Raw genomic sequence first — 22,770 nt, forward strand, 5'->3', positions numbered from 1 at the left:
CATAGACTATACATGCATATCTGTTTTGACTTTTTTTTTATTCCATTCACTTGTGTATTAACATTTTGAATTGATACTGTAGGTTTCTGTCTTTTAATTTATTTCTTTTCTCTCTTCTAGAACCACGTTTTTCAGGCCAGCACATGTTTGACCAGCCAGGCCCTGCCCCCCTCATGAATAATAGTGTTCTTCCGTTATCGGGGCAAGGCCCTCCATCTTTCCCCCCACAAGGGGGGCTCGGAAGTCCTGGATTTGGTTCTCTAGGGCTCGGGCAGAACCAAGGGCCTCAGGGAGGAGGTATTTTCCAGAGAGAGCCCCTTCGGCCGGGTCTGGCCCCGCAGCATGGAGGCCCTCCAGGCCCACCTGGTCCCCGTGGCTTTGTGGGTCACAGACAGCCCTTCTCGCCCCAACAGCAGGGACCCCCCTTTAGCCCCCAGCACATGCCGTTTGGTATGCAGGTACGCCAGAGAGTAAGTCAGCTTACCAGAAATCTGCATGGCCTTGCTGGCGTGTTGAACCCTGCATGTTAATTTACAGCATGGCATAGAATTAGCGTGAATGATACAGTACAGTACAAAATAATGAGTTTTCAGTGTCTTTTATTTTGCATTTATTTTGTATTTTCCACCGTCCTGGAATTTAGTAGAAAATATGGCTGTCATACAAAAATACAAAAACAATTTTTGAAAGGACAATAAACTTAATTAAACACAATAAAACAGTAATATTAAAAAACATTGTTTTTAAACTAACTTTTCTATTAAAAAAAAAAAATTAAAGACATATTTTATTCCTGTCATAACAGTTGAAACTTAAGCAGCCGTTATTGCGGTCTTCAGTCTGACATGATCATTCAGAAATAAGTGTTCAAAAAACATTTCTTTTATCAGTGTTAAAAACATTTGTGCTGCTTAATATGTAAAATACTTTTTTCAGGATTCTTTTATGAATTGAATGTTTAAAAGAACAGCATTTAGTTAAAATAGAAACATTATAAATATTCCTATTGTCACTTTTTTAATACTTTTAATTGTCCTTGCTGAATAAACGTGTTAATTTCTTTAAAAAGATAACTGACTGACCCCAAACTTTGTGAACGGTCATGTATATGGCAAAGAGCCAAACCTAAGGTGTTTTAGCTTGGTTGGAAACCTGTTATTGTAAGCCGTGTAGGTGTAGTGGTTGAGCCTGCTGTCTTCATTTTAAGCAGCAGACAAGACTGCCCTCTTGTGTTAGCACTGTTTGTCAGTTCATGGTTATTTGAGGTCACTGGGTTAGTCGTTACACACCCAGAGGTCTAGCTTTCTTTCATGAAAATATTTTCTCTTGATTGTCATCAAACACATTTTTGGTATTATTTGTCTTGGCTTGAGATATAAACTGGTTTTAGCTGTAATTTCAGATAATAGTGTCAAATTACTTGTAAGACTACTAAATATACAGGGCTGACTTCTAGGGTACTCTTATTCTCAATCACGACTGACCTGTATTTCTTTGTAAATGTCCTAAAACTGGATCTGACTCATTTGTACGCTCAAGACTACAACTTTGCTCTGTTATTTTGTGTGTATTTGATTTTAGGTTTCATTCTGGTTATATTATTTGTGTTTTGTGGTATTCAGGGTCTAATGCAGCAGCCCCTGCACCATGATCTACCACTATCCCATCAACCCTTGCACCAGCACCAGCACCAGCAACACAGACAAGACCTGCCCCCCCAAGGCCTGTCTCACTCCCAGCCTCCACCCCAACACCAACAGCACCTCCAACACCACCCAAGGGACCAACATCCCATGGTGCACCTCTCACAGCCCCACTTCCGCCAGTCGATTCAGAGTGGCCATAGACAGATGCAGTCCCGACCACAAGGCAACCAGCAACGAAACAACCATGCCAGACCCAAAATGGTTAGCCATTCAAATGTGTATTTGTCACAAAGAGCAAGATTGCAGAAGAAATATTTATTATAAAATTAAACATACATTTCATTCATGCATGTCAGCTCACTGCTGTCAGTTAACAGATTTTCAGTGTTTGCGGTACTTTTATGAATGCTAACCCACTTATCTGATCTCCTCCTCTTCTTCAGACGCCTCCTTCTCCACTGCAGCAGATTCCTCCTCAACGCAACAGCAACCTCCGTGAGCTGCCCATCGCCACAAGCAACAATAACCGCCCGTCAGTGCCTAGTGGGCAAGCAAAGCCTGTTACCAGGGCAACACAGAATGTTAGGCAAGGGCAGCCTGCTCGTGCTGGACCAGCAGGAAGGGGAGGATCTGTGGCACAAGTGCAGGGAGCTGCCAAAGCGCCGGAGCAGCCCAGTGTGCCGGAGATGAAGAAAGAGTGTCCAGCTGCACAGTCAAGCACCACTCCAGAGGTAATACTGTGTAGTTTGATCATGTGGGTTAGGGTTAACATTCAGCATGTTTTCCAAACATAGACGTTTGCAATTTTCCACCCATAGACTTTTTCACCCAAAAATAAAATTCTGTCATTAGTTACTCACCCTCATGTTTTTCCGAACCCATAAGACCGTTATTCATCTTCAAAACACAAATTAAGGTATTTTTGATGAAATCCGAGATCTTTCTGATCCTGCATAGACAGCAACACAACTGGCACGTTTAAGGCCCAGAAAGGTAGTAAGGGCATTGTTAATATAGTTTATGTGACATCCGTGGTTCAACCGTGATGTTATGAAGCTACTTTTTGTGTACAAAGAAAACAAATATAACTTTATTCAACTATTTATTTAAAATGTATGTTTCATGGTACTCTCGTGAACATGCTTCAAAGACTGACATGGAGATAAGAAATTGTTGAATAAACTCAATATTTATGTTTTATTTGCACACAAAAACTTTTCTCGGATCTTCATAAAATTACGGTTAAACCACTGATTTCACATGGACTATTTTAACAACTGGTAGTTGCGATGCTGTCTGTGCAGGGTCAGAAAGCTCTCAGATCTCTCCAAAAATATCTTAATTTGTGATGAACAAAGTGTCTTACGGGTTTGGATCAACATAATCCTGCGTAATAAATGACAGAGTTTTCATTTTTTGATGGGCTATCCCTTTAAATGCTTAATTTGTTCGAATTGAACTGCATTTTGCACTGCGATAGCCTCATTGGTTAGTTTATGCGTAGCATAGTGCTATTATTGTTGTGGGTGGTTGGCTTTCTGTAAAACCTTTGTTTTTAAGCAGAATCTAGAATCAACTGTAGAATTTTTATTCTATAATTTTTTTTCTGACCTAAGTTTTGCCATGAAAATAGCTATAGGATTTTGCATGCCATTTGAAAATAGAGAAACAAAAAGATCTTTAAAATTACACTTTATGAAATGATTTATGAAAGTTTTTCTTTTTTTTTTTTTTTTTTTTTGTCAAACTGAAATCAAAAATAATGACTTTATCCAACAATTCTTTTCCTCTGCGTCAGCCTTGCGCCATTTTGAAGAGTATCACGAGTCACGACGCATGCAGGCTTTTCTCTAAATGAAAACGAATGGTGCACGTGTGTTCTGCGTCAGCAGCATGCGTTGTTTACATTCGAGAAAAGCTTGTGCATACATCGTGATACTCTCCAAATGGTGCTAGGCTGATGCGGAGGAGTAGAATAATTTAATAATGACGTTATTTTTGTTTTCTTTGCACACAAAAAGTATTCTCGTAGCTTCTATTACAAGAATATTTTGTCAATGTTTTTGGTACCTTTCTGGGCCTTGAACATGGTAGTACCCCTGCTGTCTATGGAGGGTCAGAGAGCTCTTGGATTTTATTAAAAACATATTAATCTTACAGGTTTGGAACAACATGAGGGTGACTAATTAATGACAGAATTTTCATTTTTGGGTGAACTAACCCTTAAACCTTTTAGATATATTGTGAACACTTAAACTTGATAACACACAAAAACTAAACTAACTTAAACTTAATGAATTTTACATTTTTTTTTTTTTTCTTTTTTTAATCAAGCCAAAAAAAAATGTACTTCTGTTCATCCTGAATTTTTATTCATCATTGTTTAGGACCCAGATGAAGATGAGGAGACCCGTCAGTACAGACTGAAGATCGAGGAACAGAAGCGTCTGCGAGAGGAGATCCTCAGGCGCAAAGAGCAGCGCAGGCAGATGCAGGCCGGTATGCGCAAAAAAGAACTGATGGACCGGATCAGCGGCCAGAACCCAAACCAGACTCCACAAACTCAGAACCCCACACAGCCCCCTGTAGTCCAACCCCCACAGCCGGTCCCTTCACTGATCTCCAACGGCACCCCTCAGAACCCTTCGCCATCTCTTAGTTCCCCTCGTCCAAATGTAAAGGCCCGTCTGCAGAACACTAAACCTCAAGCACAGACTTCAGGCTGGCCTGGGCCGCAAAAGCAACAGAGCGCTGGTCCCGATGCCAGCCAGCAGGGCCAATGGCAACCACAGCAGAAGAGGATCATGACCCCACAAAACATTCAAAGACAAGGTGCTGCTCAGACCAGCCCGTTAGAAGGGCCACTGGGTCAGCCTCAACCTGGGGGAAAGAGGACAGTGATGCAAAGGACAAACAGCATAGAATCACCACAGGTTCCACAGAAAGTGCGAGTAGTAAAGCTTCTGGGAGAGGTGAGTGAATATGTTACCGGTTGAAACTCTAGATGTGATCTTTAAAGTTCACTGATTTCTCTTTTTGTCTTTGTCCTTCAATGGTTTTCTTGAAGTAGTTGTCACCAGAGCTCTTTATAGAATAAATCAAAGAACTCTACAGGGAGGATTTCCAATTACTCTAAAAGTCAAGGTGTCTATTTTTTTGACCACTAAAGTTTTTAGAGCTAAAAACTCTTTAAAGTATAATGCGATTTTCTCTTTTTGAAAGAATCGATACGGAAAGTGGTCTCTATGCTGTGATTTGTGACGGCACGCTTAATTGACCGAACACTTTTACCTTTCAAGCCCATAAATGGCACTATTCTGGTGTCATTAAAGCGAGTCACTTGGCATTTGCGCCTTTACTTTGAGTGACAACGGATCCAGAGGTCCAAAGGTTCGCGTCTTCTTTAAGTCAAGGTGCTATTTTACGTGACGATCCGAGCGAGAGCTGATAAATGTTTACGTTGAGGGTTCCAGCAGTCATTTAGCATTAGGACTAGAGTTTGAGGTAGTTATTTACAAATCTGACAGGACATTTTCTGCATCTGGACCAAGAAAAGGAGGACCCAAGGATGATTTATGGGCTCTAAGAGATGATTTGCTGCATTGAATGAGGAGAAAACATCCTTTTCCAGTCTCCTGCCTGAAGCGAAGCTAAATATTTCCTTTGAGTGCCGGATCTCTGTGGATGAAGATAACTGTGTGTCAACTTAGTTAATAGAAAGCTACATGCAGCTATCTGAAGTGCCGTGGCTCTGACTGACAAAGAGGAAGAAGGGGGAGGGGGCGTCAGACCGAGAGAAGCTGATCCTCTAGGTGCTTCTCTTCTCCTGCTGTCAACCTCAGCTGCCTGACAATGTTATCTCTCTTTCTTGTTCTCCCTTCTAACTTGCGCTCGCTCTGTGTTACTCTCTTCATCTATCTCGTCTCGCCTCTCGCTTTATCCATCCATCAGCTCATCATTGAAGTGTGTTAGAATAGGTGTCAGTCCGGGGACATCTGCAATTAATCTTCCTCGTCTACGCTGATATGGGTGTAATAATACCTGCGAGAGTCTGGGAGAAAGAGACATGGAGGTTTGGGCGGATTTGTATTTTTTCCCCAGCTTAACCATACAGATAAGAGCAAATTAAATTTTCATCAGGAAGAATACAAAGCCTGCGCCGTACAAAAGCAGCATGGGGGATGGAGGTGACGGGGTGGGTGGGGGAGGAGGAGGTGCTTGTCAAGTGTCGTCACCCCGCCCTGGTGTATTGCAGCGGTGCATCTGATAGATGCAATCTGAAGGTGTGGATTTTGTATTGAGCTAGATTAATCCATTAACCCCCTCAGATGGAGACACAATTGAGATAATGCACATGGTTTTGAAAAAAGGATGAGTGTAGCAGCTTTGGCAATTATGTCTTTGTTGTAGACTGAAGGAATGTGTTTATAGGGAGCATATTGATGCTTTGCCAGCCTGAATATGCGTGTTGCTGTCAGATAAGGAATACATGCTGATTGTAGTGGACAATATTAAATTTAGGGATGCACCTATTCAATACTAGCATTGCTGTCAGGCCCGATACAATTGATGTACTCGTTCTCGTTAAAATGTTCCTGTACCTGAAAACCGATACCATGCGGTGTTTGCACAGTGTGCACTGATGAAAGAACGAACAGGAAACAGAATGAAGATTTTAAAGATGTCTATGATGTAAATATTAAACATGAATTTGCATTTAAACAAATTAAATTCTTTTTGCCGAGCTGATTGTGTGCACAGTGGCACAGACGTGCAAGCGTTTGCATATCTTTCTCCTAAACATTGCTGGAAAGTTTGAAGTTGAATTGTCTGTGTGTGTGATCTACTGGCACAGACAGTCTGGTTTGTTAAACTGTATACTATTAAATTAATAAGTAACACATTTATATATAAGTTTAGCATGTGCAGGATGATGACACATCAGCCGAAATGTTATTAAGGGAAATAAATAAAATAATAAAATTATTCGAAAACCTCGTAGAATCTCTTACCCCTTGAGTAAACGTTTGCAGAATATATAAATGACTTTTGGTATTCTTTTTCATATTTATATTTTAGTGTCATGAACGTAAGACGCTAAATCAACGTTTCTTTTTAAAATTGTGTTTTGACAATTTAGTTGAATAATGGAAAAACTGACAACAGGCAAAGCAGAATCACAGTAAAAGATAATCATCTGAAAGAATGTTTTATTCTGTGATTTATGTAAAGAACTATGCATGTTAAATTACATATATTTTACCTGGACATGGCATAATATCAACACTATGCATTAAAATAGACTGATTTCACTCAATTAGCCAAAAAAAAAAAACAGATTTACAAAAATCATTAAGTGTATTAAATTACAAATATCTCAAGTAAGAATGTGACACTTTGAACCTTCTGTCCATCTTACCCAAAGAGTCTATTTTTACCTTTTCAGTTCAAAATAAACAATAATAATACAATAGTAATGTGTATTAAGCAATACACAATAAAATAAAATAATATAAAAGATTTATTTATTGATTATTTATTGAACAATATGTTTATATTAATAATTATGTATCATTATAAAAGTATATAAAATAAAACAAAACAATGTGTCCACAAATCCCACATCAACATATAGGCTACGTTTAGATTGGCCAGTTTTTGGGATTTGCAACCGCATTTACTTACAGGTGTGAGTCTCAAAATGTCCCGTTCGCATGGTAGCAGTAGCACACAGTCCAATTGAGCTGCGAGTTCCTTCATCAAACCGTCATTAACTGACAGCAGCTTTTATGTTTGTGTGGAGAGCGGAGCATTTGAGTCACGTACAAGCACAAAACGGGCGGGAGTGGCTCTGGATATAAAACTTTCAGATGACGCACAGCTCATTTCTCTGTCACTGTAAGTTACCAAAACCATGCGTGAAAGCATGCAACAGACGGTAGACGCACGTTTGTGCAGCAGAGCAGCTCTCTTGCGCTGGAAGACGTGATGGACAACTAGTTGTCCAGCCCTGTTCCATTGACACGGGTGTGAGTTCGGTTACAGAATACGATTGTCACACCCGTAAATAACCGTACTGTGTGTGAACGCAACTGTTTTAGGGACTCAAATACAGGACTGACAACCGTATTCTGCTGCTGTGTGAACGTGGCCATTGACGCAAAAACCTTTTACATTCAACGTAATACATTGTCATGGTTTAGAGTTTTCCAGTGATACAAATTAGGCCAGTTAACAGAGAATTTTTGTGACTGAGTAAATCTAACAGCTGTTGATATTTAGATCACTAATGACAAAATTAAGAAAAGCACAGCAATTCATTAAATGTGTTGAGATTTTGTGCCATCTGTTGTCAAGAGAATAGGGGGCGTCTTTCCCTGCTTACCCTATACAATATGAAAAGAGCCCTTTTTATGAGATTCAGTGGTCCTGTGAGCAACTTTAATCTGGCCATTTTCAAGGCCTTCAACATCTAAAGAATGCCAGCAGCCGGCAGCCATCAGATAACGCAGACACTTTGAAAGGTTTTCCTGAAGATGAGGAAACAGAATGACTAAGAATTTTGAGGAAGGGCCAGAGGCGGTTTATCTTAGACAGGTCCACATCCATGGCATTTGTGCTCAGAGATGCAGTCATCACTGCTCTGAAAGATGTTTTAACGAATTCTGCTAAACCATATCCTCTGAAAATGATCTCAAAATGATGACATCCCAAGAACACATCACTTCATTGAACACTTATTTTTTTTATTGCTTATTCTGTTACTCTATGCCAGTTTAAATTGATCACACATTTGTGTGCATTTTGGTGCGCTGTAAGACTGCCATTGTATTAGTGATGACCTTAAATTGTGATGCAGTCAGACTTCATCATGATGGACCATAATTATTGTTAATCTTGTGTGCTGCTGGAGCTTTTCTTTGTGTGGGTTGTAAGATGTGTCTGCTCTGTATTCAGCAGGCAGATGCCTGTCCCAACACTGGTCCCCCGCAGCAGCAGCAGCAACAGCAACAACCAATTGGTCGGCCTGCACCCCAACAGAGACTTGGTCCCATCAGGAAAGTTACCATGGCAACTGGTGGTGTACAAAATCAACAACAGGCTGGCCGTGGCATGGCAAACCAAACGAACCGGGTATGACACTGAATCTGGATTACTCTCATAAGCCCTTAATTGGACAGGTGCACAATGCCATTTTGCACAGCTGACACTAAGCCCTGATACTAATGGTGCTTTCAAGTCATGTCGAAATGAGTGTATTTACTACTTTCTTTAAGCCGTGGCTTTCCGAGATGGGAATGTCTGAATTAAAGCATGGTGGTGGAAGCAAATTGCTGTGAGGCATAAGTTGTAACTGAAATGTTTTTATGCAGTTTGTGAGGAAAATGATAAAACTTGCCAGAAAACAATGCATTTAATTTACGATGGATTAGATTGAATTCCCCATAAAAATTAATAAATATTACTTTTATTTTTTTTTATTTATTTATTTTTTTTACTAGGGCTGCCCTTGACTAAAGATTTTTCTGGTAGACTAGTAGTCATTCATTTGAAGTATTAGTTGACTAATTGCATGTTTATTAATAAACCATTTAAATAATAATAATGAGCATTTAATGCCTATATAGCTTAATAGGCTTTACCACAGCACACTGGCAAAAGTAATAATTATGAAAGTGTCGGGAAAACAGTAAGGAGGCTGCATTAACGTTTTAATAATTTCTTGATACGCTAGTGCTTTCTTTGTTGTCTTTGTGTGTTTTTGGCTTACGAAATAAAGTCGGCGACACGGACTCGTCATCTCCACAGTGGTGCACCTGTTTGCATGTTTCATAGAGATTACATAATCTGAGAATATTTGTTTTCCACTTGAATTGGTTCTTTTGAAAGTAGACACTCTATAGATACATTTTTAATGTCTAGGCAAGTATACGCGGAGTTTCGGTAAATTCAGTTTTTTTTCTTGATGCACTTAAGTTCACAGACGCTGAGATGGCAGAAAGCGCATTTGCTTTCATTATTTTACAAAGGCGAAATGTTTTGTTGTTATTTTGAGTGCACACAAATGTAGAGTCTTTACAGATTCAAAAGGTGTGTTTTGCTCTTATCTGTATGATTTACGAATGACGAAGTATTTTAAAAGCAAGTGACCACAACGGTACCTCCATCTGTTATGCAGGAAGCACGCTACTGTTCAGCTTTGCTTTGATCACTTTACTATGTTAACATTAGATTGAGCGGCCGGTAAAGTTGCTACTACTTGCATGTTTTAGATGATAAACCATATTTGAGTTCGATGAATGATAGGCAAGAAGTTGGATGTCCTGCCCAATTCACATGGACCAGCCGTTTACAATCTGTCCGTCACTGACTGTGTGACTTTGCCACTTCCTGTTAATTATTTTTTTTTTCTGCAACTAATAAAATTTTGGTCGACCAATCCTCTTCTGGTCTAAAAGTTAGTTGACTATTAGGGGGCATCACTAGTTTTTACTGTATTTTTGATCAAATAAATGCAGGCTTGGTGAGGATAAGAGACGTTTAAACGTATAAAATCTTACTAACCCCTAATGTTTGAATGGTTGTGTACATAAAACATCAGTTACACACTTATTTTGCTCTTCGTTGTTGTATTAGCTCTCAACAGTTTCATGTTTTTGTCAGGAAGTGGACAAGAGAGAGAAGTTTGAACTTGCCCATGAAATTGGTCATCATCTGACCAAAATTGCTTGAATGATATTTTATTTTTGAACAGAACTGTCGCTATTCTTCTTGGACTTGTATAGTGTTGTCCAGAATATACAATTCACATCTGCACTGTTTGTTAGGCTTCCCACTTTTTCCCTGTCATAAAGAGCTGCTCTAAGTGGTTCTCTCCCTCACGCTTCAGCACTAGTAAAGACGGCAGATTTGGTTTCCTGCTATGGCTCAGCTGTGTCACTGCTTCTCCCAGGGGACTGGTAGCTGTTTTGGAGGAGAGCAGGAGCAGTAATGATATGGAACAGAGTGCCAGGTGTGATGATATTGACAGGCTGAAGCAGGAGAGATGAAGATCCCTTGGCCTTTTCAGCACGCTGCCGTCTCTGTACAGTAGTCCATTCTCAGGGGATAAATACAGTGCTAACATGTGTCAGTCAGTCACAGCAGAGCGCCTTCCTGCACAGCCGCTCGCGCTGTCTCAGTCCGACTGTCTTGCTGCATCTGGCTGAGCTCTCATGTTGAGTCAGATATTCTAAACACTTTCTGCTGTTTACTGATATAACCGTGGCCTTGTAAATCACTCACTGACATTGTACCCGGTGTCTCGCTTCGAGCAAAAGTGAATTGTATACTCAGTAAGTGGTGAGAGAGCATCTAGCTTCATAGCATTGGGTACCCATAGGGGATTTTTCAGCGTGGCTGCTGCCCTTAGTTGGATCCAGAACCAGCCAACCTGGGCCTTTTGATGTCTCCCTTTCATATAAAAAGATGGACTTTATGGGAATGAAGTGACTTTGCATTGTACCGGAATATTTTATCATCACTCCAATTTTAAAAATACAAATTTAACACAGTTTCTTATACATTCAGCAACACAATATATAAACGCATACATAAAAATATTTTCATTTAATGTATAAATATTTTAAGATTGGGGTCAGGTTTTTTTTTTTTTTTTTTTTTTTTTTTTTTTTTTTAAGAAATTAATGCTTTTATTTAGAAAGGATGCATTAAAGTAATCAAAAATGACAGTAAAGAAATTTATGTTACAGATTATCTCTATCTCAAATAAATGCTGTTCTTTTGAACTTTTCACTAAAGTACACTGAAAAAATGTATTGTGTTTTCAAAGTTAAGCAGCAAAACAGTTTTAAACATTGATAATAAGACCTATTTTTGAACACCAAGTCAGCAGTGTTGTAAATCAACTTTTAGTATATATATTCTCTCTTATTTGTTTATAAAATCATACTTTGCGTTTTGGCATTAAATTGCATAAAACTTGTTTACACTGCTGCATGAGTTTCTTATGCAGTGGCTGATGGAGCGATGGCAAATTTAACATTTGTCTTTTGACCGATGTAATCAATCTCTCTCTCTATATTTGTCCTCTTTTGGAAAGTTGTAGATTTCACTAGTATTACTTAGTTTGCATTCAAGTTTACCAAACTATGACAACTTCCTCTTTTGTGGAAATGTGAAAAGAGTCCATTAGAATGATGTCTGATGAAATCATGTGACACTCAAGATCGAATTAATGATGAAAAGTCAGCTTATTATTATCAGCAAATAATAATAACAATTTAAAATATATTAAAATGGAAAACAGTTGTTTCAGATTATATCACAATTTTTGCCGTCTTGGTAAACATAAGAGACTTTCTGACCCAAAAACGTTTGAACAATAGTGTAAATCTCCTGAATTTCAGTTTAAATTATTTTAAAATAATTTGTTCAATGTTTTAGTTTCAGCATCTGAAGCAGTTCCATAAGGAACAGTGCCTTAAAAAATAAAAGACTTTATTGCCTTATAAAATGAAAGGCTTACGCTGAAGCGTTATCTGTCTTTGGTTTGTGCCCAGCACAGAGCTTTGCTTTCAAGGCCAAAGAGCTCAGCTTCAGTCTCAACAGACCACAACATTTTCATTCACCAGGTTTTGTCACATGGCCTCTAGCAGACTCCAGGCGTGACTTAATGATGGCCTTTTTCAGAAGTCTCTTCCCTCTAGCCGCTTCACAGGCTTAATCAGTAAAGTGCTGAAGAGATTGGTGGACTGTCTTTTTTACTTCAGACAAAAAGCACTTTGTTTTGATGTTGCAACTGGCTTCTTCCTGGCCACAAATACACCTTTTTTTTTTTTTTTTTAAACCATAAGCACAAATAGCAATGAACAAATGGTTTCAGTAAGGCAGTTTAACTATATGAACTAATATTGTGTAGCTTTGATTATTTAATAACTGGTAATTAAATCAAGGCTACAGGCAATACCATGCTTTTTGCAACCGTCTGTTCATATGGTTAAACCATTACAGTCTGATAATATAAACATTAAATGAGTATGAATTATAATGTCTGTTTTTAAGAGCAGTTACTGGCTTGTGATATTTCCAATGAACCTCTGTACAAAAATGGCTTTTTATAATGTCAAAGTGATTGTTAGCTTAGAGTGTACTGTTAATTGTTCTTTCCATCTTTATTGAGTATTCCCCTTCCTGATGTCCATAGGTGGTAGTTCGGGGTCGAGCGCGTGGACGTGGTGGGGGGCGTGTGATGATGCAGCAGAACCCAAGAGCCCAGGACTGTCTGAGAAGCACTGTCTGCATTGAGGGTTTATCCACCACCACAACCAACAAACAGCTCATGAACCTTCTCAACTCCATTGGCCCTGTTGAGGTAAGGCTTCCTTAACTTTGTTTCTCACTTTTAAAAACACATTCCTGTCATAAGTTTTTATTAGGGATCAAGCATCAAAGCGGAGTGTATGTGTGTGTGAGTTATATGTATAGCTTGTATATATCATTGCTAAAAAGCCCTGAGCTTGCAATAACAAATTGATGACAGCACCACCTGATGGCCAAAGAGCAGAAAACATCTGTGTTTTTACATTATGCTTTACTAAGTATCAACTTCAAGCCGTTTAATTGTTTTGAAGACCATAATATCTTTAGAACAAAAAATGGTCTAATGCATATTCATTCAAACAGTTTAATGCATTGGCAGTTCAAGTCAGTTTGATCACTGTTATAAATAACTGTACTACCTTCATTGAAGCACAACCACAAACATAGTCACTTGTACTCAGAGAAACATTTACGAGCTCAGAAACTTGTCAACTCTGCCCTGCATCATTTATTACTAAAATAGTTTAAAGGATTAGTTCACTTCCAGAATAAATATTTCCAGATAATTTACTCACCCCCATGTCATCCAAGATGTTCATGTCTTCCTTCAGTCGAAAAGAAATTAAGGTTTTTGAGGAAAACATTCTAGGATTTTTCTGCATATGGTGGACTTCGGTGGGGATCAACAGGTTGAAGGTCCAAATTAGTTTCAGTGCAGCTTTATAGGCCTCTATACCATCCCAGCCGACGAATAAGGGTATGGAATGTTTTCCTCAAAAAACATAATTTCTTTTCAGCTGAAGAAAGAAAGACATGAACATCTTGGATGACATTGTGGTTAGTAAATTATGTGGGAATTTTTATTCTGGACGTGAACTAATCCTTTAAACACTGAAATGCTACATTATGCTTCTCAGCTAGTGTTTCTAATGTCGCTGATTTTAAAATAGTTAAACTCACACCTTCATAATTAGTAGACACATGCTGCACAGGTAATTCATATATGCACAATCTTAAGAATTTGAGATCTAACACCCCATAGATAAATGGAAGTTAACTCTTATTGTTGAGCTGTGCGATATTGAAGAAAATGCAATATGCGATAACTCATTGAATAATACAATGTTCAGTATCCGAAATGAAAAGTGCCACATGCTCAGATGAAACTTATGTTACTGAGTCAGTTCTGTGAACTTCTATAACTATCTTGTCTTATTTATAAATGGTTATTTATATGTATGTATCAAGAGCTCCTATAAAAAAAACAATTACTTGTGTTTGCACACACATGGCGAATAAAGCTCATTCTGCTTCTAATATAATTAGCACACGTTTCACTTTTTGTGAGAAGAAAGTACCCCTACGACAACTTCTTAAAGTGAACAATAGTGCTTTATCTGCCGTTACATAAAATTATCATTTAAATAATAAAAAGGAAAAATAAAACACTGCTTAGTCTTCACTCTATGAATTTAATAAGCACTGTTTCTTATTTAAGCTACAAAAGTTATTTAGGCAAGAACAACGAGAAATTTTCTCTGTCTTTTGTTCATGGCCCCAAAATATTGCAAGCTGGAGCGATAGCTACATTTGCGATATTACGATAATTTTGATATATTGCACAGCCCTACTTATCTTCATCTAAATTTGCACTGCAGTTATTAATGACAGTATTACCTTGTCCTTGCTGGCAAATGATCATTGAATTAAGTGGGGAAAATGCAGATGATGGTTTTTTTTTTTTTTTTTTTTTTTTTTTTTTTGGCTCCATTTTGTTCTTTAAAATCATTTAATGCACTCTTAGCTGTAAATTATCCCTCACATGAACTTCATTAAATATCAAATGGAGTTTGCTAAATGCCTTGACTTGGGAAAAGATTTGTTTCCTGACTAGACAGTGACTCCAAGAATAAACTGTTTTCTGGGTAGAGTGTTCTTCTCAAAATGTTACAATAGCGCCATCTAGCTGTGTGCATTGAGGCCTGTGGTCCTGTATGATTTTCTCTCAGCTATTGAGGTGTATCATACTCTGTTACAGTGTAAAGAAGCAGAGGCCATATTTTACTTAAACATGAGCATTTAGACAATAAAGCCCACTACTAATACTTAAATTGGTGATTATTATTTTTTTAATAGATGTTTACGATGTTGCCAGAGCAGCGGAAGGCCATTGCCAAGTTTGTGAACCCACAGCATGCAGCGAGTTTTCAGCACAGCTTTCACAGGTAAGCTTTTGAATTCATCTTCAACAGCATTTTGCTATTTCTTTATGCACAATACATGAAAGTCATCGACATTTTATGGAGAATTTGATTTTTAGAACCTTTTTTTCAATAATTGTATAGAATAAGGCCTATTCACACCAAAACCAAATATTCGTTGTGAATGTCTGTTGCAATTAAGATTTTGAATAGAAAGAATGGATACCTATCCACCTTATTCTTCAAGGCTGAAGACGGTCTATAGAGAATTAACAAGAAGAATAACAACGTGCAGTAAACTGTAAAATTTTCATAATTAAGACAATACATTAAAATAATACAGTAAGACACACCAATTTGCAATACCAAGCAGCTAAAAATAGCTGGATTTTCTACAGCTAAGAATAGCTGGATGCAAATGAGACCGGAAGTCAGACCCATAAAATTTACAAATGTCCATACCTGCTCTTACGGGAAAAATAAGGTGGATATACCTATTTTTGTTTGTTTCAGGTTAAAAAAATTTGAATATAAGGTGTATTTTCTATTGGTGTTACTGGCTGACACAGATCAGAGTTAATGTAGCTGAAGCGCAAATGAAATGTCGAAACAGCATCATCAAGTATTACTCATCAAAGCACAGAAAAGAACTCTACTGTGACTCTACAGATTGTCATGTTTTGATGGAGATGCCTCAGATTAGCTTGCTTTTAAGTGCGAGTGTCTCATTTCCATCACATGTTCCCTTGATTACATAGGCACATGATAGATTTGTCTCACATCGATGTTTCCATTATTGACGGCTGAGGAACAAGTCAGTTCAACAGACAAGACGACGAGAAGTGAGCAAGAAGAGAACGTCTTTTTCTGAAAGACAGACGCACAATCAGAAGGCCTAAAGCTTTGGAAGCTGTGTGGAGAGTGCCGTCGACAAACTCAAGCCACATGCATGAAAGAATCAAAAACAAAGAGCCAAACACTAGCTGTGTCCTGCTGGATATGGCACAGCATCGAACTCATGTTGTGAACGACTTTGGCATGAAGTCTCGCTCTTGTTTCTGTACTTTCATTTGTATATGGAGTAATCAGTACTGATCTGAACCAGCAGGTGAAAAGAGACAGAGGTATGAAACAGGACATTTTTATGCCAGTTGATAATAGTTGCTCCCATTCTCTAGCTCTCAAGATAATTAGGAAAATTCTTGGTCAAATAGGAATTCTTGATTTATTGTGGAATTTCCACAATCGTTGACTTGAACAAAGTGTTAAATGGGTGTTTGGGGCTGATTTAAAAAAAAAACAAAACAAAGGTTGTGTATGCTGCAGTTGGTTTTGTCACCTGTAGAGGGCAGCAGATGTCTTCGGTATGGAGCTCTTTGTGTTGGGGCATAGCTAAGGACATCAGAGTGAAAAGCACTGCTTGGTAGAGATGTTGAAGTGCTGTTATGGATTTCAGGGGCATGTTTGGGTTCATTTATGTATCTTGGAAGCCGCTGTGATATTGCAGGTGTCTCATTTTTGGGCCATTTTCTACGCCTACTCGTGATCTTAAGTTTTGTCCCTTTCGTTATTATATTGCAGTTGATATTTGTTCTGCCGAGCTGAAGTGGTGGTTCATGACGTGCGTCTTTGTGACCTAAAGATGGATGAAAATCAAACTAACAATAAATGGCTTTTATACTTTGGTTTTAGTTTTTGGTGCTGGAGTTGCATATTTAGATTATTTTAATTGTTAGAAATGACTTGTAAGAGTATTAAAGGCAACCAGAAAGTCTCCACCTTTGGTAATACTCCTTTTTAATGTGTTTAGTTTTCTTTCCTCAGAGTTCAGCACATGTGTATGTAAGAGGATGACTGAATCATGGCCCGTGTGATGATTCGGTAGGATTTTATTGTAGGTTTTGATGAAGCTGTTTGCTAGATCACTAGATGCATTTATGAATGGTGAAGAGGTCAGAACTATCCTGTTTACAGCAACCGCTTGGTTATTTGTTTGTGTAGAGAGGTATTTTGGACTATTTGTAATTATATGCTTATAACCTTGGCTCAGTTAATTGTTTGGTTAGACGGGAATACAGGTTACTGAATCTGAATTGTGAGTAGTTATGGATAAGGACTGGTCAAAATCCTCTTCAAGTATCCTTCTAAAGTCTGTTATCTCAAATTCCTGCTTTATTTTTCCATTTATTTTATCTAAGCTTTAGATTTTTGGTTAGTGGATCTTTTTTTTGTTGTTGTTGTTTTTACACAAATCCCATACATCTCCAGTAAATATAATAAACTCCCTCAAGATGATTTCATGGCTTAAATCATGAGAGATTTCACACCTTCAATTGTTCCTATTATATAATTATTTTTATATTGTTAATAATAATATTTGCAGTACTGTGCAAGCATAGTGCTTGATGTCTAACTGTACAGCTTAAACGTAACTGTCACGTTATGGCCCCAGAACTGGTCTTAGATCTAGTGCACAGTTTTCACATTTAATCCAAACGCTTTACATTTATACGCTACTCGTGTAGCAAAAAGTCTTGTTATAGTATCTAAAATATCTCCATTTTAGATAATATAACAGTATAGCAAAATCTAATCAGAAATTATGTTTGAGCCATTTCAGTTAAACTAAAATATGTCTGTAGATATTAACACGTCTAGGTCTGCAATTTCAAAGGATTTGGGAGCAACTGTTATCAGTGGTCACTTTCTTGTATATAATGAAAAAAACAAAACAAAAATGTGTATGAAGATGTCAAGTCTGTTGTTTTCTCATCTTGAAATCTTTCCATGTTTGAAATGGTTTGAAAATACTAGTACGTGACAGGTGAATTTCTTTTCTCGATTTGTTTTTATATATATATCAATATAAAACGTATTCCTTGGTCATTTTACAACCGTTTTGTTATTGGAGAACTTAGAGCTTATTATTTGAGGATATTTTAAAGATGAAAAATAAAAGATGGTCACATATATACCATGTAAATACGGGTATGTGAAGCCAACTGTCTTTATCACATTAACTGTTGTCTGAGGTTGTTTTGTGTTTGAAGAATTTCTCTTGCATCCTAAATGATGTGTTTTACAACGTACTCATTTCCCCAATTTCCTCCATCCTCCTGAATGTTTCTCTGTTGCCACCCATACAAACTGATTTTAGGGGGAAAGTTTTTGTTTCTAACTAAGGTGCAACAGTTTCTCTCAAGTCAGGTGAATTGAATCATCTGTTACGGTTCTAATGCTGTCTATGAAGTTAATTTGTAAAGCTGCTACCCTTCCACACCCTGTTGTTTTAAGATGCACTTGTAATTTGCTGATATACCATCTTCTATTATAATATAGTAGTTGGGTATGCTTAATCACAGTACATTATTTGTCTATATGTTTGTGTTAAACCATGAGTTTATAGGAATTACAGAAATACATGGGTAAGATTATGAATAGTGTTATAAATTACATATGGATCCACTTAAAATATATAAGCTAAGCTTTTTTTATTTTGTTTATGTTACCTTTGATTTTTCTAGACATGTTCTGTTTAGAATTGGCGTAGGGCACAGATTTGTTTTTTTAGTTGTGGATGCACACGTTTATTTATTTATTGATTTTGAATGTATTTATGTAAAAAGAGTTAATCCTATGGATTTAAAATGTTTCATCTAGTCTAAGCGACTTTAATATTTCTAAGTATAAATCTTATAAGACATAATATATCTAACTGTCTTATAAGAAAGAGAAAACTGATTCATATTGAAGCTTTGAGTAACTTCACTGTAAGTGTAGAATACCTTTGGGGAAACTGTCCGTTTCTGAACTGTAATCACACATGTGATAAGTTTTTAAAAGATTGACGTATTTGTCTTTTGGCAGATATTTTTGACAAGCTGTATAGAGCAAAATAATGGAAGAGGTATTATGTGGTAGAATCAAGAGTAGGCTAAAGGTTTACTTTTTTGTTGGTATGTTTTTGTTGAATCTTGTTTTGTTTTTTCATTTCTGTCAATTGCAAGTGGCTGGTACACTCCCACTGTTTCATTTTATTTCTTTTTTTAAACCATGGATCCTGCTGTAGCTAAGCAAATTGGCCATTTTTTTAAATTAGCCAAATACCAATATTGCTTATTGCTTCAAGATTAGATCTTTAACAGTACTTTTATTCCTTACAATGATATTTGTGGCATTTTTCCCCCAAAATACAGGGGAAAAAATGTTGACACTTTTAAGTACTGGTGCTTGTTTTGTATAATCATTTTGCCTTATTTTACTCACTGATTTAAGCGTCAGAGCACTACACTGCTTCCCGTTGGCAGCAGTTTGATTATTTGTAACTTGTAATTAAACCATTTTTTCTCTTTTTCAGGACAGAGCTTCCAGGAGCACAGAAAGGAGGGTTTTTCATAAAACAAATTCTCAGCCCCCATTTTCATTCTGAGATGGCATTGGTTTTCAAAAGGACTTTTTAGAATTGTACAGATTATGTTGAACTCCAAAAGAACTTAAAGGGTTTTTTGGTGTTGTAGTAGCAGATTGTTTGAAGTAATACTTACAGAGAAATTCTGTGTAGCTGTTTTATACATTAGTGTTGGAGTCGTTCTGTGGCAAGATTGAGAGTTGAGAGATTTTTCGCAAAGTTATGATTGCATATGTGACCCTGGACCACAAAACCAGTCGTATACGGGTATATTTGTAGCAAAAGCCAAGAATACATTGTATGGGTCAAAATGATACATTTTTCTTTTATGCCAAATATCATTAGGGTATTAAGTAAATATGTTCCATTAAGATATTTTATAAATGTTTCTACCGCAAATGTATCAAAACAATTTTTAATTAGTAATTTGCATTGCTAAGAACTTAATTTGGACAAACTTTTCTCAATATTTTCATTTTTTTATTTTAGATTCTAGATTTTCAAATAACTCTATCTTGGCCAAATATTGTCCTATCTCAACAACCCATACATCAATGGAAATCGTATTTATTTAGTATATAATTCGGTTACACTTTATTTTGATAGTCCACTTTAGACATTCTACTAACTAGAAGTAACTTTGCAACTACATGTCTACTAACTCTTAGAGCAGGTTTAGGGTTAGTAGAATAAGTTGACATTTTTAGAAGAGTGTTAGAAGATATTAAGCAGACAGTCTACTAATACTCTAATGACTAGTTGACATGCAGTTGCAAAGTTACTTACTAGTAGTAGAATGTCTAAAGTGGACTATCAAAATAAAGTTTTACCTACAATTCATGTATAAATCATCTCAATTTCAAAAAATTGACCCTTATGACTGGTTTTGTGGGCCAGGGTCACAAGAGTATGATAAAACAATTGTGACCTGATGAGATTGTGTTTTGAGAATAGTTATATATAGTCACACTAGCAAACACCCATTGCTGATGTCATAAAATATGTAAAGTCTACAGAATGGCAGATTGTTTTTGATTTCAGTTTTGCTCCGTGCTCTCTTGATCTGGTGCAGAATTCATTTTAACTCGGCCAGACTATCAGGTTTATGGCTTCTAAGCAAACCTTAGATTTTGTGCCTTTTATGTTAGATTTGCGCCCTGTGTATTAGCTTAGGGTAATGATTGACTGAAGGTAGAAGTGTTTATACCTCATACGTTCCCATACCTGCATCCTACTGCTGTTCTCTTGAATTCTGGTCCAGACTTGAACTACTTGCATTAAATCAAGGAGACCTCTAAAACGTCCAATATCAATACTACCAGCAGCCTACTGTACTGTGTTGAGCTTTTTAGAAATATGTTCTGTATAGATTCTGGTGGTAGTGATAGAGAAGTATTAAAATGTACAGTGGTCAACATTTGAAGTGGATAAAAGTTCATCCAAAAGTTGTCCTAAGACAAGAACGGGAATTGTTTTGGTTTTAGAACGACTTCGATGAAAGGTTTTGATCCACTTCAATTGTTGACAACGATTTTTTGTGATAAAACGTTTTTATTGAATTTCGAGTGACAGTCGACAAAGAGTGAACAATGCTTTTGAAAACCACTGCAAATGCAAATCAGACAAAAACTGAAATATCAAACTGCTATGAAAACCCCTCCTTTTGGTTTCAGTTCCAAATAATGTCATGTCTGTCTACAGTAGAGCTGCCTCCAGATGATGCTAACTTGTCTTAATTTCTCAACAGGTGCCAGATATGCCTTCTCTCGTGATTTTCCTCTCTTTCTTTCTCGCTGTCTCTCTCAATGATTTTCATTCCCCCTCTCTCTCTTTGACTGGCTCTTTCTTTGCTGTTTGAGGCTGGATGGGAACGCGCTTGTTAATCTGAATGTGGTGTTTGTGTGAACATAATCCTTCTGTATTAAAGCAGGGGGACCTTGCTTCTGGATTTCCTTTCTGTATTAGCCCACGTCCGTGGAAGTTTTGCGTCTGTGGGACCACACCCTACTGAGTTCCAAAGTTCAAAACCTTGCACAAAGCCCAAGAATGATCTGTACACTCTTGCCAGCTATACACACGTTGTGTTGTTGGATGAAAAGAAAACATTACTTGGAAATCATTATTGTATGGGGGGAAGTGATTTATGCTGTTTTGAGCGCCGTTTTGTTGTCCCTCGCTCTTGTACTAATGAAACTGTTTTGTGTCTGAAATGTGTACGCCAGACTGTCCTACTTGTTGAATTGGGAAGATTATAAATGGTGTTTGTTTAGTAACCTTTGACGGAGCTTGTCAAATGAAAACCGATAATATGTCTTGACTGTACTTGTAATGAAAGATTGCTTGAAATAAATCCTTTGGCTGGATTTTATCTTCTGTGTTGCCCGTGTTCTTTTTATTGACTGATAAATGACTGACTTTTGACACTCACCTTGCATCTGCTTTCTAAGAGATGTTTATTATCAGTTGTAAGCCGCTCATTTATATACAACTGTTAAGGTTAATAAATGCCGCGGAAACGTTTATTGTTAGTTCATGCATCTCCATTTTAAAAGCAAGTTCAGTTTTGGACCATTGGGTAAATATTTCTGCAATCAAGATGAATGATTGGAATTTAACGATAGGCCGGCTTTATTTCATTCGCACTTCCCAACAGTTGCCAGTGGGGTTTTGTTTGCAAATGCCAGCAAGCGTTTGTTGAAACAGTTGCTCTCTCTGCAGACACAAGGCCCCTCTGAAGGATTAGTTGGTTTTATTTACCTGCTCGGAGGAATGCTTTCGCCCGGTCGCTTTTGTGTCTGTGTAAATGCTCAAGGTCAGGGCTGAGAGTGAGCCTCACCAACAGCTCTAAAAAGCAGCAAAACCTGCAGCACAATGAAGTCTTCTCAAGAAATGGTAGTGGAATTTCTATTCGTGTTGCGACAGAGTTCAAAAGCTCAAACTTCCATTCACTCACTAGTTAACACCCTTCAAAGTGTCCGTGCACACACATGCACACATTCATCATTAAGGACAAAAAATGGATATGGTTGTATATGTTGTTCGTGCAACACAAAGCTAGTGAAGACACTAGCCTAGCCCATCTTTTATATTTATTGATCCTTTTTTTGGCATTGCTGCCTGAATTTGCATGCCAGTCTGTCAACCATTTTTTTTCTTTTTTTTGTTTTTTTTTAGTAATACCTATTTTATCCAC

General features: G+C 37.5%; 1 protein-coding gene across 5 annotated transcripts in view; it reads left to right on the forward strand.

Moving 5' to 3' along the window:
- The window catches only part of rbm33a (RNA binding motif protein 33a), a 46,000-nt gene extending 24,055 nt beyond the window's left edge, over positions 1 to 21,945 (forward strand). For 2 of the 5 annotated variants that reach the window (XM_051114801.1, XM_051114802.1), the window contains exons 12-19: positions 121 to 470; positions 1,623 to 1,907; positions 2,090 to 2,377; positions 4,034 to 4,618; positions 8,604 to 8,780; positions 12,853 to 13,020; positions 15,105 to 15,193; positions 15,928 to 21,945. In XM_051114801.1, coding sequence (XP_050970758.1) covers positions 121 to 470; positions 1,623 to 1,907; positions 2,090 to 2,377; positions 4,034 to 4,618; positions 8,604 to 8,780; positions 12,853 to 13,020; positions 15,105 to 15,193; positions 15,928 to 15,976 — 1,991 coding nt within the window. In that variant the 3' untranslated portion in view covers positions 15,977 to 21,945. The remainder of the gene's footprint in view (positions 1 to 120; positions 471 to 1,622; positions 1,908 to 2,089; positions 2,378 to 4,033; positions 4,619 to 8,603; positions 8,781 to 12,852; positions 13,021 to 15,104; positions 15,194 to 15,927) is intronic. The other 3 variants (XM_051114803.1, XM_051114804.1, XM_051114805.1) reach the window with 3 other exon arrangements.
- The last annotated feature ends 825 nt before the right edge of the window (positions 21,946 to 22,770 follow it).

Source organism: Labeo rohita, chromosome 7 (genome assembly GCF_022985175.1).
Source record: "Labeo rohita strain BAU-BD-2019 chromosome 7, IGBB_LRoh.1.0, whole genome shotgun sequence".
In the NCBI taxonomy this organism is placed as follows: Eukaryota; Metazoa; Chordata; class Actinopteri; order Cypriniformes; family Cyprinidae; genus Labeo; species Labeo rohita.